The sequence below is a fragment of the Triturus cristatus genome, chromosome 1_2, assembly GCF_964204655.1.
Source record: "Triturus cristatus chromosome 1_2, aTriCri1.1, whole genome shotgun sequence".
NCBI lineage: Eukaryota > Metazoa > Chordata > Amphibia > Caudata > Salamandridae > Triturus > Triturus cristatus.
Window position 1 is genome coordinate 434472498 of NC_140580.1, and position 14198 is coordinate 434486695.

The 14198-nt window shown below is 43.8% G+C and overlaps 1 protein-coding gene across 2 annotated transcripts in view; it reads left to right on the plus strand.

The window, feature by feature from the left end:
• TNKS2 (tankyrase 2) overlaps positions 1 to 5629 on the plus strand; it is a 689601-nt gene extending 683972 nt beyond the window's left edge. For both annotated transcript variants that reach the window (XM_085605833.1, XM_085605841.1), the window contains one exon: positions 3529 to 5629. In XM_085605833.1, the coding sequence (XP_085461959.1) occupies positions 3529 to 3591 (63 nt within the window). In that variant the 3' untranslated portion in view covers positions 3592 to 5629. The remainder of the gene's footprint in view (positions 1 to 3528) is intronic.
• Positions 5630 to 14198: the final 8569 nt, after the last annotated feature.

Here is a 14198-nt window from a genome sequence, read left to right on the forward strand (position 1 = left end):
AACGATCACTTTGCCCACCTTTTTCCCACCTCCGCACCCTTCCAAGGAGGAGGAGAGACTCAACCTTCTGGACCCTAAACGTGCGCTGTCCCTCTACAATGACCACACAAAACATTTCCAGGTCGATGATCAACTCTTCGTTGGCTATATAGCTGCCAAGAAAGTTTGGGCTGTTCTAAAGCGTACCATCTCTCGACGGTTTGGCCTTTGTATTAAAGTCTGTTACGCTTTTGCAAAAAAGGAACCTCCAGTGGGGCTGCATGCTCATTTCACTAGAGCTGCAGCAGCAACCACTGCATTGGCACGTGGAGTCCCACTTCTTGACATCTGCCAGGCGCCATGTGGGCATCCTTGCACACGTTCACCAGACATTACTGCCTGGACAGCCAAGTTCTGAGGAATGGCTATTTTGCCGGTTCGGTCCTCCAGGACTTTCTGGTGTGAACTTAGTTCACAGACCTACCAACCGGTGTTGGTATTGCTAGGGTATCTATTCGAAGGTAAGGAATCTACAACTAACTGTCTCTTGCAGATGAGCAAGTTACTTACCTTCGTTAACGATATATCTGTAAGAGACATAGGTTAGTTGTAGATTCCTACCCATCCTCCCCGCTCTGCGAACTGACTTCTAGGGATAGAGGATCCCTTACAGAGCCCTAGTTGTGGAAAGAACTGACGTCTTCGTGCAGGGACGGCATCTAAGTAGGCACCGCAACGTCATCCCGGTGACCACAACGACGGATGTGGAGTCGACCGACGCCACCTACTGATGTGCAGTGGTACTGCTAAGAAAAATTCTCCGGATCCAGTCTGATGCCTGAGGGTAATTCTAAAGTAAGGAATCTACAACTAATCTATGTATCTTACAGATACATTGTTACTGAAGGTAAGTAACTTGTTCATCGATACCACAGGGCATCTTCCTGCAGTAGTGTGAACCCTGGCTAGATTTTTTTTTACCACTGTCGAGAACACACAGTATTAAATGTTTAGCTTGTTGGAGTTTCCACAAGAACACTACCTAGGAGACACATTCCGACTGGAATGGAACACAGGACTCCTGTACACCTTCGAACCTCTGCCCTTCCTTCCCTGAGTTCTAAAAAAGATAGTAACAGTTGGGGGACAAGCCATCCTGCTGACTCTGGATAGGGTGAAGTACCCAGAACTTCTGTGCATAAACATCTGCCTTCCAATCAGGCTCTTACTTTGACAGGCTCTTCTGTCGCAGCAGTTCAGGGTCCTCCACTGCACATTCTACACCCCCATGTATGGAGACTAAACAGAGGCAATTGACTGTGTTTAACTAGCTGCCTGAATTGGTGGATATGATCCTCCTGTTCAAGAAATCCATTTATGTCGGGTACTGGGACAAATTTGTGGCCTGGTGTGGTATCCGCAAGATTAACCCTTTGCAAGCCAATCCTTTGCACATTCAGTGCCTTTTAAATCTGATTAAATTATTCCCCTTGTCTCAAACATTGTTTCTCAGTTGCCTTGGCCACCTCTTCAGTCTCTCTTTTGTACACCCTGTTCGTGTTGGGGCATGTATTTTTAGGACTTAATTTACAGACAAAACTAAATGAGCATTCATTATGCATAGAAATTAATCATGAGCCATTTTGTGTTCTTGTGCTGTTTTTTCCATTTTGTCTGTGGTCTTTAAGCCTTTTTTATGCCTATTCCCTCTTCAGTCAAAAATAATTTTTCATTTGCCCTAGTGACATAAACTGCTAAAATGATTAGTGTTGAGCATGGTGTACTGTCAAAATATAATTTTAAACTTCGAGGTGTTTGTTTATGGCTAACTATTTTCTCAACCAGGGATTTAAACCATCTTCATGGAAATAATAAGTTGTTGAATAATAAATAATAAGTACATTATGAAGGAAAGTTTGGAAATGGTACAAAGAGCACAATCATCCCGACAAGACTCAAGTAACCTCCATGTGTTACTAACTTTCTAATTCATGTTTGTTTAGTCAGTTTGTATTTAAGATTATATTTATTTATAATTGAGTTGAGTCTCCTATGGTTATGGAGCCGCCGCACATGCGACTACCATGAGCAGTCAGGAGAATAAGAGTTGCGTAGCAAACAAACTTTCTGGAAGCTGTCCTTTTCAGTGCAGGTCAGGTTCCAAAAAATGATTTTTGATTTCTGATGCTTCAAGAATTTTCTGTTTCTCTATTATTATTTTTTATATATATTTGTTTTTTTTAGCTCCCTCTACTTCCAGACTGTTTGAGAATATCTTTTTTTCTATATTTAAGTATAAACAAAAGGGTATGCAGTTCCTAAGGTTAGCGCAGTGTGTGTTAGAATCACTCCAGGTACCAGGGTGATGCTGTGAAAACGATGGAATGGATAGGAGTGGATAGTACTCCTTCTGGAAAAGAAGACCCTCACACACCCAACAAGTGGCTGTCTTGCTTCATCACCGGGTCTTTGCTCCTTATCGGGCCGGCGGTGCAATGCCCGATCAGGCACCCAATGGGGCCTTCCTGTCGGAGATCTTTATTTCCAAACGCCGATGAGTGAGGTGTGTGGGGGGGAAAGGTTAGTTATGATAAATGGTGTAGGTGCAAGTGAAGTGAAAGGTAAGTGTACTAAAACAGGGGTAGGTGATCCACTTCAAACAATTTTAATAAAGTATGGTCACCACCCTGATTAAAATCAAATAATCCGCACATCTCTCACCATTAGGTATGTGAGTAAACGTGCTAAAAGGATAGAGAGGTCGACATGTTTCTTGTCTTGTATTATATTAAATGGCAATTCTTCAGGACCAATAAACAAACATATACGGCTACCTGCACCTTTTTGGTGGTGGCCACAACCTCTAAGAGGTATCAGTGGTGGACACACGTACAGCACCCTAAAAACGTGTGGTACCGTGAGTAACAAGAACACACAACCCTCTTAGGCTGTGGAGAATGAGGCCAGGGTAGGAAGGCACTAAATTTTAGTGTCGATTCCGTTACGGAGGAGTTACCGTGTACCTAAGACCTCGCCAGCCGCTCAAGTTCTATATTTAAGTGTCAATTGGTCAACGGAGGAAGCCTTGAGTATTTAGTGTAGTTGCATGGATCCCCGCAATAGTAGGTACCTGAGAACAATTCTTTTCTAGAGTGATTTCATCAGTGGATTTTAGTGTTACGCTTGTTTACTACTTAGTTTTGTAATTGGTGTTCCTACTGAAACTTCAATTGCTTTTAGGTATTTTTCTGTCTCTTTAAAATGGAGTAATATTTAGCAGTAATTGAATTGTGCTTCCCATTATCAACTTTTACAGGCTTAAAAACATTTCAAGGTTTGAAAACTTATTTTAGGGGTCCCCCTTCATGGCAAAAAGAATGTGTATTCTTAACAAGATGAGTGTTTCCAAGCACGGGGGGGGGGGGGGAGACCAGTGCTTGGAAACACTCCTCTTGTTAAGGGAGGGGGGGGGGGGGGTAGACCAGTGTGTACATCCTAAATGATGGTATCCGTGAGAAATATGATGCATTTCTTTTATTTTTTTCACAGGCTTATCCAGAATATTTGATCACGTACCAGATTGTAAAGCCCGAAGTCACAACAGAAGAGTAGATTGTAAAACCGATTTGGAAAACAAGGCTGCATCTTCTTCAATTTTAGATCCCCTCATCTGAAATTGGTAGTAGTTACTGTAAACAGGTCTACCATGTAGAAGTTGTAACACTTTGAATCTGTGCGTTTTCTAATAATTCAGCACTTTAACATAATCCATTCCATACTAAATGGGTTTTGTCTGTATTAAATAAAACACAAACTTAACTTGAACATTGCTTTCTTTCAACATGACAGGCATCAAGTCAAATGTGGAATTTCCTATAAGGAAGTTAATTTACTAATCCCTTGTACCTTAAGATCATCATTTACACTGAAACCTTATTTAATTTGTAAATCTGTAAATAAGAGCATTTCTACTACCATAGTGTTTCTGTACATTGTTGTGTAAGTATATTGTTTAAATAATGTTATATTTCATTTCATAAGGCACAATGATGGGTGGTCATTGGATTCTAGGCTCTTAAACATCCTCCATCAGGGAAATGTGTTTTCAGATGTCAAATAAGGGAGGACTTTTATTTGAATATGATGTTAAGAACTTTTTATTAAGAGCATATATTTTATTATAATGTCACTTTATTTGCCTGTGTTGATGTTTTCCCTCAACTCTGGGTATGTTTTAAAAGCTCTTTATCAAAAATGTGTGTTCATAACAATTGCTGCAGTAAAACAGATACTTGAGAAATTGCTCTAAACTATTTATTTAGCATTTCCCAGTGGCATTTGGCCTCCTACAGACTTGTTAAATATTAATGCACCTTGGTTTTAAAACAGATGATATGCTGTTGTTACTGGGCATACTTGTATAAAGCTTATAACCCGTAAAAAGACCCTGAAACTGAAAAATATCTGAAATTCTCACTATGCATTGTTTCGTGATCAATAATGTGTAGGTATTGTGAAGTATCTGTGCGTCAGTTTTCATTTTTGTAAGTTTGCTGCAATATATATGTATATTTTTTTACTAAACAGTAATTGTTAAAGAGTATGTATATTTAACTATGTCCAAATCTATATTGCATCTACCTGCCCAAAAGAATAGCATTATATCGGTGGAGTGCAGTCCGCTTAACTGTGCTAGTCTTGGAAAATCAGAAAACATATTGTGCACAAGCAAAAAAGCCAATGCTGACTGTTGCTTCATTTGCGCATTATTTTTTTTAAATTGTTAGTGTTCTATACGACACCACTAAGTTGGAAGCAAATCTCCTATTTTAAAATGTTTGATTTCATCTATGGTTGCAGAAGAGCCACATCTTTCATACATGGGCACATGACATTCAATGGATTTTTGGATTACGCACTGATTGACAAATGATTATACGAATTATGTTCTAGTATCTGTTTTGTTCATATTAGCCAGAAATTATATTACCAATGTACTGGCAACTGAGAGCAGCAACAGTGAAGCATAATTCAATGAAAGTGGACTTTCTGCATATCTTTTTTTCTTATTATTTTGCAGTAATTTAACAAGATTGAAAACTACCCAACATTTACTACCTGCTATCATTTTAGTATTCTTCCATGTAGGTGTGGGACCTTGAAATGCCAGAATGCTGTCACTTTTAAACCCACCTGAATGAAACGATGTTAATAGAGAATTAAGTTGCAAGGATTGTTTTTTTAAATTTTATTTTTTAATTAATGCTAGCATACTATGTGTCCCATTAAAAACTGTTATCATGCTAGCCAAGTTATCTGTTTATTTTCAGATGAAAAATGTTTCCAGTACAATTCAATACATCCTTTTATTAAATGCAATAAATAAATGATTAATTGCTCACTGTATTGGTTGTGCGTGGAATTTAATATTTCTTTTCATTATTTTAATTTTCCAGAATGTTTTATTTATTTTTGCATGACTTACTTGCTCTCTAAAGGTTAAAAAGTTAAAAAAAAGTCTGTCTGACCTTTTATGTATTGACTGATGTATTTGAAAATGCATTTGTACAATATATGTGACTAATTTACAAAAATTCTCTATGTACTGTTACATTCCGTACCTGTTTAATAAACATTAAATATTTTATAATGAATTGTCCTTTTAGATTTCTTGCTTAACAATTGATGGCTATGTATTAAACATCCTAAATAAAGCATATAAAAGTAAATTGTATTGCCTGTTTAGAGTAAGCCAAAATAGTCGGAGTGTGAGTAAGTCATTTGAAGCAACCATTGTTCCACCTATTAATGCTGAAATCCTGACCATGCAGAGTTGTCCGTTCTCGGGTTGTCTTCTGTCAGTGGTTACACACAGTGCTTGGAATGCCATTTAACATTTACCATTTAGTTAGTTATTGGGTGCCTTCAGACCTGAATTTTAACAGTGTCTGCCATATTGGCTTAGCATAACTCAGTATGAAAAAAATTATGTTTGACGTCGGGTGCTGTACCTTGGGGGTGAGGTATATCTAACTGTGATGCTAAAAACCCATTGTTTGTGGTCAAGGACGACATTTGTATATTGATTTTTCCACTAAACAAGCAGGCTCCACCCCAGCAGCATAAATCCTTTTGCTTCCAGCTTATATTATAACAGAGTTGTGGGAAAGAAGAGTGTCTGCTGCTGGGATAAAATGCTTTGCATGGATACTTCTAACTGCAGACTCCTTACCTTTGAAATATTCCCCAGGTGCCATGATGTATCTGGAAGATTTCATAGTAGTGTTCTTGCGCCCCACTAAGTGGCATCGTGTGGCTCCATGTTGTCCTCGTTCCACCTTAGAAGTGACGGAGCCTTATATAAGCACCACCCCTACATGTCGATGTCAGTTACCTTCTTTGCATGCCATTGAATGTGGATCTGGAGCCTCGCAGCCTTTTTTTTTTTTTTTTGTCCGTTGACTAACTCTTTCCAATTCTTTTTTCAGTGTGCAAGGGTACAATGTGCCAACTGAAGACTACAGGGTTCAAACCATTCCGTGACCGTCGGAAATCAATGTCAATAGACCTGCTTTACTTGTACCTCTGGTGTTTGGGCTCTGGGCACAACTCCATGCCATGCGTAGAATGTGCTCTCATGCATCCAAAGGTGATCTGGGACTGTGAAGCAAAGCTGAATGTCACTGAACACAGACGGAAGTCATGGACCTCATGTAAGTCCGACTCCAAGTCGAGGGCTCAGATCTGTTCCTGATCTTGACACCATTACTGCAACAGGTCTTCACTGTTGAAGTCATCAGTAATTTGAAGTCTAAGTTGAAGAAGGTAAAGAAGTTGAAGTACAAGTCGCCACATTGACTAGAGAGAAGTTTGGAAGGTGTTAATCGATCTCACTACCGATCCCCAATTGAGAAGCCAATCCCACAACTGGTCCTGTTGCTCACTGAATTTCCCAGTGATCCATGACACAGCAACAGGTCGAGACCTTTAAGGAGGCCATGCTGCCTCATATTGGCCCTCTTTTGGCTTGCCTCTTGGCATCAAGAATCTGCAGGCTACTCCAGTAGGGTTCCTGCCAGCAAGTCCATTGTTGGTGCCGTCTGAACCCTTGGAGCCTTTCTCTGGTTCTGCACCAACTCCACTGCAGACTTCCAATCTGGCTCCAAGACCTGCTCTAAACACTCCTTTATAGACGCTGATCCTGATGTCTCCGGCAATTGAAGGTGAGCTCCTGCCAACTCCGGTGTCTGACCCTGACCCTAAACCGAATCAGTCTTGACCCCCAGCCGAGATCACACCTTGAATTCACTCCAGCACACCCAGTTCCCATGCGTTCTGATTCAGACAAAATGCTTTCTCTACCAAGGAGCCTTCCTGAGAGACCCCATCATTGTTTTGGCTCTGACGCTGACCAGAGTTTGCCACCTCTTGATAATGACGATTGTGAAGATGAAGATGGGAGCAATTTAACCCATATTATGACAGTTTTTATATGGACTTGCAGGGGATCAGTGAGCCTGATACAGTGTTGATTTTGCCTCTTGGATCCCCAATGCAGAGGAGTTCTGCATTTGCTGCGGTGATTAGACGTGTAGCTGAGTTCCGGGACCTACAGCTGCCAGCTGTAGACATCAAGACAAATGCTCTGAGGTTTTGCATCATGGGCAAGTCTCATCTGAGCCATTACTTTAATTTGATGAAGCTGTTAAACCCAGTGGTTTTTGGCTGGCTGGCTGGCATGCATCAAAGCCGATTGGAATTCCCTGTCCTAGATAGGAGAATATGATATACGTGTTCGTTAACCTGTGCTCACCCTTGGGCAGCTTGAGGGAGAGCAGTCAGGCTTATCCTCAGACTCAATGTGTACATTTTCTTATTAGCAGCAGAACGGCACAACCATATATACCCTATTCAGAGGTAATCAACAAACACGACATTCCCAATATCGTATACCCCAACATTTGCAATGGTCAAGAAATCACAGGTCATTAACTACTCCTCGTGGCCCAGCCTCTCCAGTCACTCAACTACCCAAGCCAATGATGCTCATTGCCCCTGTTGGTGACACATTGATTAGAATGTCGGGGGGGAAAAAAGCAGAAAGAAAGTTACTTAGTTTTGTCCATCCAGATTTGACCTCCAGGCTCCCGACGGCATCTGCACAAGTGCGGGATTTCTACCCCCTTTCCCCTCTTAAAACAAAGGTTCCAAATCTGGACAAGTGTTTCCCTCAGACGGAAGAGCAAGCTGCCATAGCTTCCGATAGCCCACTGTAGGTGCCCACAAGGCACAACGAAACCCCTCCTGGTCCTGTCAAGATGTTCTTGACAACAAAGCACGTTGTGCCATTGGTCCAGGGAGAGTGATATCAAAGAAAAGGAGGGACCGGGAGCTGTATTTAAACAGGTCTTGCACACAAGCTCCAAGGTAGAACTGTGTATCAAGAGGGTGTGCAGTTCCTAATAGGAGGTGCGGGGAAAGGGAGGTCTTTCTACGTGATGACCTCACACACCCCGAGGTATGTCATGCTTCATCATTGGGCCATGCTCCTCGTTGGGCGGGCGCTGCAGTGCCCGACGGGCTCCCGTAAACAGGGCTCTTTGGCGGAAATCTTTTGAAGAAGCCGTAGGTTGTGTGCAGGTGTGAGGCTGGGTAGTGCATAGATAAGTGGGTCAAAATAAGTCTCGAGCAGTCGTATTCTGGTCTGGTTTTATTACTTAGGTAGCTCAAGCTTAATTTAAAATGTGTGGGTGCCCTAAGTGGATGAAATGTTCCTATAGGGCTGTCGCGGTGTAATGGGTCAACATGTTTCGTGCCTGATTTGCCCCTAGCTGGTCAAGTAGCACTTCATCAGGACCTAGAAAAGTGAGTGGTGCACTACCATCGGTCTGGTGCCCTAGATATGGTTTGATGTCCAGACCCGGTAGAAAAGTACCCTAGTAGACTTATACTGGGGTGATAAAGACCCCCAGTATAGGAGCCTCCAGCTTACGGGGGAGGCAGAGCACGTCGTTGCTCTGAGGGAAAGGGTGGCATACGACTATCGTGGATCCTGCCCTTGCTCCGGGCCCCAGGGACAGTGAGCCAGCAACCTCAGATGGAGGCTGCGATGTCAAGCACTGTTGTCCGTTCCTATCTGGACGTCTAAGACCGTCTCAGCTCCCAGCTCAGGTCCCCCAACACCCCTCGAACACCACTCTCCAGCGTGCAAGTTCCCCTGGTTGCAAGACAGGTGCCTTGGACTCTGCAAGCTTCCCCAGCACTCCTTAAATGCCTCACGTCTTGGCACCTCAGGTGGGCTGCTGATCTTTGTCCCAACCGATGAACGCTTCCACCAGTTTCTGCTGCATCTCTGCACAGTCCTTACAATCTTGTGGAAACGGGAAGATCCTTTTTGGCCCTGGGATCTCTTGGATAGGAGGCCAGCCAACTGGCCCTTAGAGTGTACTTAGGGACCTGAGTCACGACAGTTGGCACTAGCTGCAGCTAGCAACGTCCACTCAAAATCCACAAAGTGATAGTCGCCTTCCTGGAGCACGACAAACTCCAAGCCATCACGAGTCTGTGGATAATCCAGTTGCAGTCCCCCCTGCCTTAATGGTTCCTCTTGCCAACGTCCTACCGTTGAACCAGCGTAGTATGGTTCCAAATCCAATAGCATCTCTAACGTCCGAGGCCAGAGCCCCAGTAGTTCTACACACAATGGCCTTTGAAGATTCAATCAGTTCAAAAGGCCACTTTTGAAATGCACAGGCCCTCTCTAAATGAGGTGCTGTCTGCCATCCTACCACAGGAGGTTAGGTCACTATCTTTAGTTGGGCTAAGACCCTACCCCTTGGAATGCAGGTGCCAATTCAACCACCATGTAACGGTCCGAGAGGCCCCTCAGAGTCTGAGGTTTGCAGTTACCCTTTAGTCCCTAGTTTATAGCCTTCTATCAGCAATGCACATCTAGCTGTAGCTGTCCCACCAGCACCCAGATGTGAAGTGGAGACAGGCCGACAGGCACACAGAGATCTGAGCATCGAAAATGCTCGCTTTCCAAGTAACATTTCCACACACGTAATGTTGAATCCACTTGCACTACCGGAGAGGATTCGCCATTATGAACTCATTGATACCAAACACTATATTGTTACTATTCTGGCCATAGGGAATTCTGCTCAATAGCCTTCCCTACATTCCCCCATGAGATTCCAATGCGAGAAGCAGTCCCCGTCGTACCAAACACACCAGTTGGCACCATTCAAGACCCTAGCTTCTAATGCACAAGCACACATTTCCTTCCTCTTCCCGACACCACACCCTGTTCACAGGGAGAATTCCAATATAGTAAGAGACGTCCAGAACCTTGGTACATAGCCTTTTAAATGCCAAGGCGAGTAACAGTAACATGTGCATACCATTGCAAGTGTTTGGGTATGCAATATTGGGAATGTTGTGTTGGTTGATTATCTCTTGAGGCTTTCCAGAATCAGGAGCTGCAGGGATGGGGTGTGCCCCCCCCCCCCCCCCCCCCCCCAGCAGGAAGCAGTGTTGCCTCTAAGTGTCAGTCCTCCAGGGGATTGGGGGACAGGCAGGGAGGGGGCTTGAGGTGAACCCAGTAGATGTCAATGTGATCGGAGAAGTGCAAGGGCAGAGAGAAGGCATGGAAAGGGATGTTGGGGAGAGGATATAACCTTACGGCTAGAGCAGTCGACCTCACACCTGGGGAACCGGGTTTGAGTCTCAGCAACATCCTGTGATCCTGGGCAAATAACGTAATCTCCTCGTGCCTAACAAAAATGTATGTGTCCTTCTGTAACAAAACTGGTGCTCAAGTAAATCGCTCTGATACCCGATTTTTCTGGTCTAGTCCGCTCTATATAAATCTTTTCAAAATAAATAAAGCCAGACCCGAAGGTATTGGAGCGCTTTACAATATTTATCATGAAGCAATCAAAAACACAAAAATTCACAATAATAAACACATCGATTCTTGACAAATCCAGTTCAGGGAGGGGGGGACAGAATAGCGAGACAAGAGGTAGGTGATGTAGAAATCTTATCAAAGCGAATTTATGCTGCAAGGGGCAAGATTTTACATTAAGCAGCAGCTATCCATTTTGGAAGAGTTCGGTTGAGGAAGAGGTCTTTGAGCTGGCTTTTGAATTTTAATAAGGAGGGGTTAGTCCTGATATGGACTGGAGTTCCAAATTGTGGGCTCATTTCCAGAGAAGGAGCGTGATAAAAACTTTTGTTTGAGAGTTTTCGGAGGAATGAGAAGTAGAGTGTTAGTACTCCTGAGGTTCCTTGTCTGACCGGCTTTATTGAGTTTGGAGGTCAGGTATGCAGGTTTACCAGTGTGCAGAGCTTTGTGTGTGAGACAGGCAGTTCTGAAGTTGCCACGCATTTCGATTGGGAGCCATTTTAGCTCTCTGAGAGCGGGAGAGATGTGTTCGTATTTCTTTACTCCATTGACCATCCTGGCTGCTGCATTTAGAGTTGATCTGAGGGGAGCTAAGTGAGATTTTGCTGTGCCGGTGAGGGTTGCGCTCCTGTAATCCAATCTGGACAACACCAGGGATTGAGTAGCCTGTTTGAGGTCATTGGGAGGGATGAAGGGTTTTATTTTGTTTAGTAGTTTAGGCTGAAGAAAGCGCTCTTGATATGTTTGACCATGTCTAAGTTAGGGTCCAGAGTGATTTCCAGTGATTTTACGGAGTCGGCCAGGGTGAGACTGCAGTTGAGAGCATCAATGGTTTTTAGCCATTCTGTGATTTGGGGGTCTGCTCTTTGTTGGAGATAAGGATTTCTGTCTTATCTTGGTTGAGTGTCAGGTGGTTAAGGGATAGCCAGTGTTGGACTTCTCTTCGAGTGACGTTTTAGTCTCTGAATGTCATCAATGGAGGAAGTTTCTAGATAGATCTGGGTATCGTCCACATATAGGTGGAAGGGGATGTTGGCTTTTTTGAGTATGGTGGTGAGGGGTCCCATGTAGATGTTGAACAGTGATGGGGAGATAACTGATACTTTAGGGACACCCCTGCTTATGGGGAGTAGGTCAGACGTGCAGTTTTGAATTTGTATTCTCTGGGTGCGGTTCTGCAGGAAGGAGGTAAACTACTGCAAGACCACCTCTTCTGCTCCGACCTTTTCTCAAAGTAAATTGATGAGCATTTTGTGGTCTACCATGTAGAAGGCTGGCGATGGGTCCAGGAGTATGAGTAGACAACAATGGTCCATGTCCTGAGACCTGACCATCGCAAATGCTCACTTTCCCAAAGTAACATTTCCACACACGTAATGTTGAATCCACTTGCATTACCAGAGAGGATTCACCATTATGAACTCATTGATAACAAACACCATATTGTTACTATTTTGACCATAGGGAATTCTGCTCACTAGCCTTCCCTACATTCCCCCATGATATTCCAATGCGAGAAGCAGTCCCCTTCGTACCAAATACACCATCTGGCGCCATTCACGACCCTTGCATGTAATTCACATGCACACATTCCTTTCCTCTTCCCAACACCACACCCTGTCCGCAGGGAGAACTCCAATATAGCAAGAGACATGTAGAACCTTGGTACATAGCCTTTTAAATGCCAAGGCGAGTAACAGTAACATGTGCATACAGGCCCCACCAGGGTAAACCTGTGGCACTATTGATGAGTTACCTCCCTGGATGGCACAACCAATGCTGCACACACAAGGAGGTGCATTCTAGTTACATGCCCTATCTATATGTCTTACGCCTAGGCAAGGGGCTTACTGCTAACTCGAATCAGCCAATCATGTATACACCAATCACCAGTATGTATAATATGAGCACAGCACTTTGGCACTGAATGGCAGTGTCAACCGTACTCAAAGTCCTAAAGCTAGTACCTAGATCAGCCGAAAACTGGGAAGGAGAAAAGCAAAAAGTTAAGGGAAGGCACCCTAGAAAGCGCCATTTCCAACAGAAGCGCCAACTGACAGAATTATGGGTAGTGGGTTTAAGCCATGTTCTTGTCTACCAATGGGCAGGGAGCTGGCCAGACGCCACAGACAAGCGCCTGGTGACCCAGATTTTTTTAAGCAGCATCATTCTCCTGAGAATTTGTTGGTCCAGGTTTCCACTAATAAAGTAAATCCTAATGCATTCTTTATGACTCTTCCAGACAGGAAGTGGAAAATCATTGATGTGTTTGGGAAGCAAATGTTCTATTTGGTCCACTTGGCCTTTAGGTCGGTCAGTGGAGTATGTCTCTCTGGAACATGGCCAGCATGATCTTGCAAGTGGCCCCAGAGGTATTTCAAGCCTCTTTTGCTCAAACCATTCAGGTTTGAGTCAAACTATCCCAGCTGATTTCTCATCAGTTTGTATACTTCCTAGGCTACTCCAGAGGGTCGCATATAGCATATGCCAGGCCTCTCAGCAGCTGTAACAGTCCTTTTGCGGCCAGAATGGGGAATCAGACACAGAACCACCTTGTGGGGAGGCAGGATCTGAAATTTTCTCCTGGGGTGGTAGTCCATGACATCTAAGAGATGGGTCCTCCAGATCGTCCAGCAGGGCTATGCCCTTCCAACCCGCCACAGCTTCCTCCCACCTCAGAGCATTTTTCAGAGGAGCAACTATCCAGCTTGTACAAGTGGTGCACACTTTACTGGCCAAAGCGGCCATCTAGAGGGGCCGGTTTCAGAAATATCTATGGGGTGTTTCTCCTGTATTTCCTTGTGCCAATAGAGGATGGAGGCCTTAGTCTTGTTTTGCTCTTCACCCTCCGAATGCCTTCCTATGGAAGGACAAATTTAAAATGCTCAAACTTGCCTAAGTTCAGTGTGCCCTCAATCCGTCTGACTTGTTGGTTTCTGTGGACCTACAGCATGTGTACTTTCATGTGTCTCACTGACGTAACCTGCAGTTCAAAGTCAGCCAGGAACATTTTCAGTTTGCCAAACGCTACTTTGTCCTTACCATCTACCCTCTGATGTTCACGAAATTGATGGGGGTAGTGGTTGCCAGTCTTCAGATGTTCAGGATACCATTTTCCCCATACTTCAATGCCTGACTGTTGGAGGCAGGCTTGCCAGTCAGTCTTTAACCACTTCCAGGTGACTGTGAACCGCCTAACCATGCTGGGGCTCTCGATCAATGAGTCTAAGTCCCACCTGACTTTTTCACAGATGCTTCCTTCTATAGAAGCTATTATGGAAACTAATGGTCAGGGCCACTCCTCTGTTGC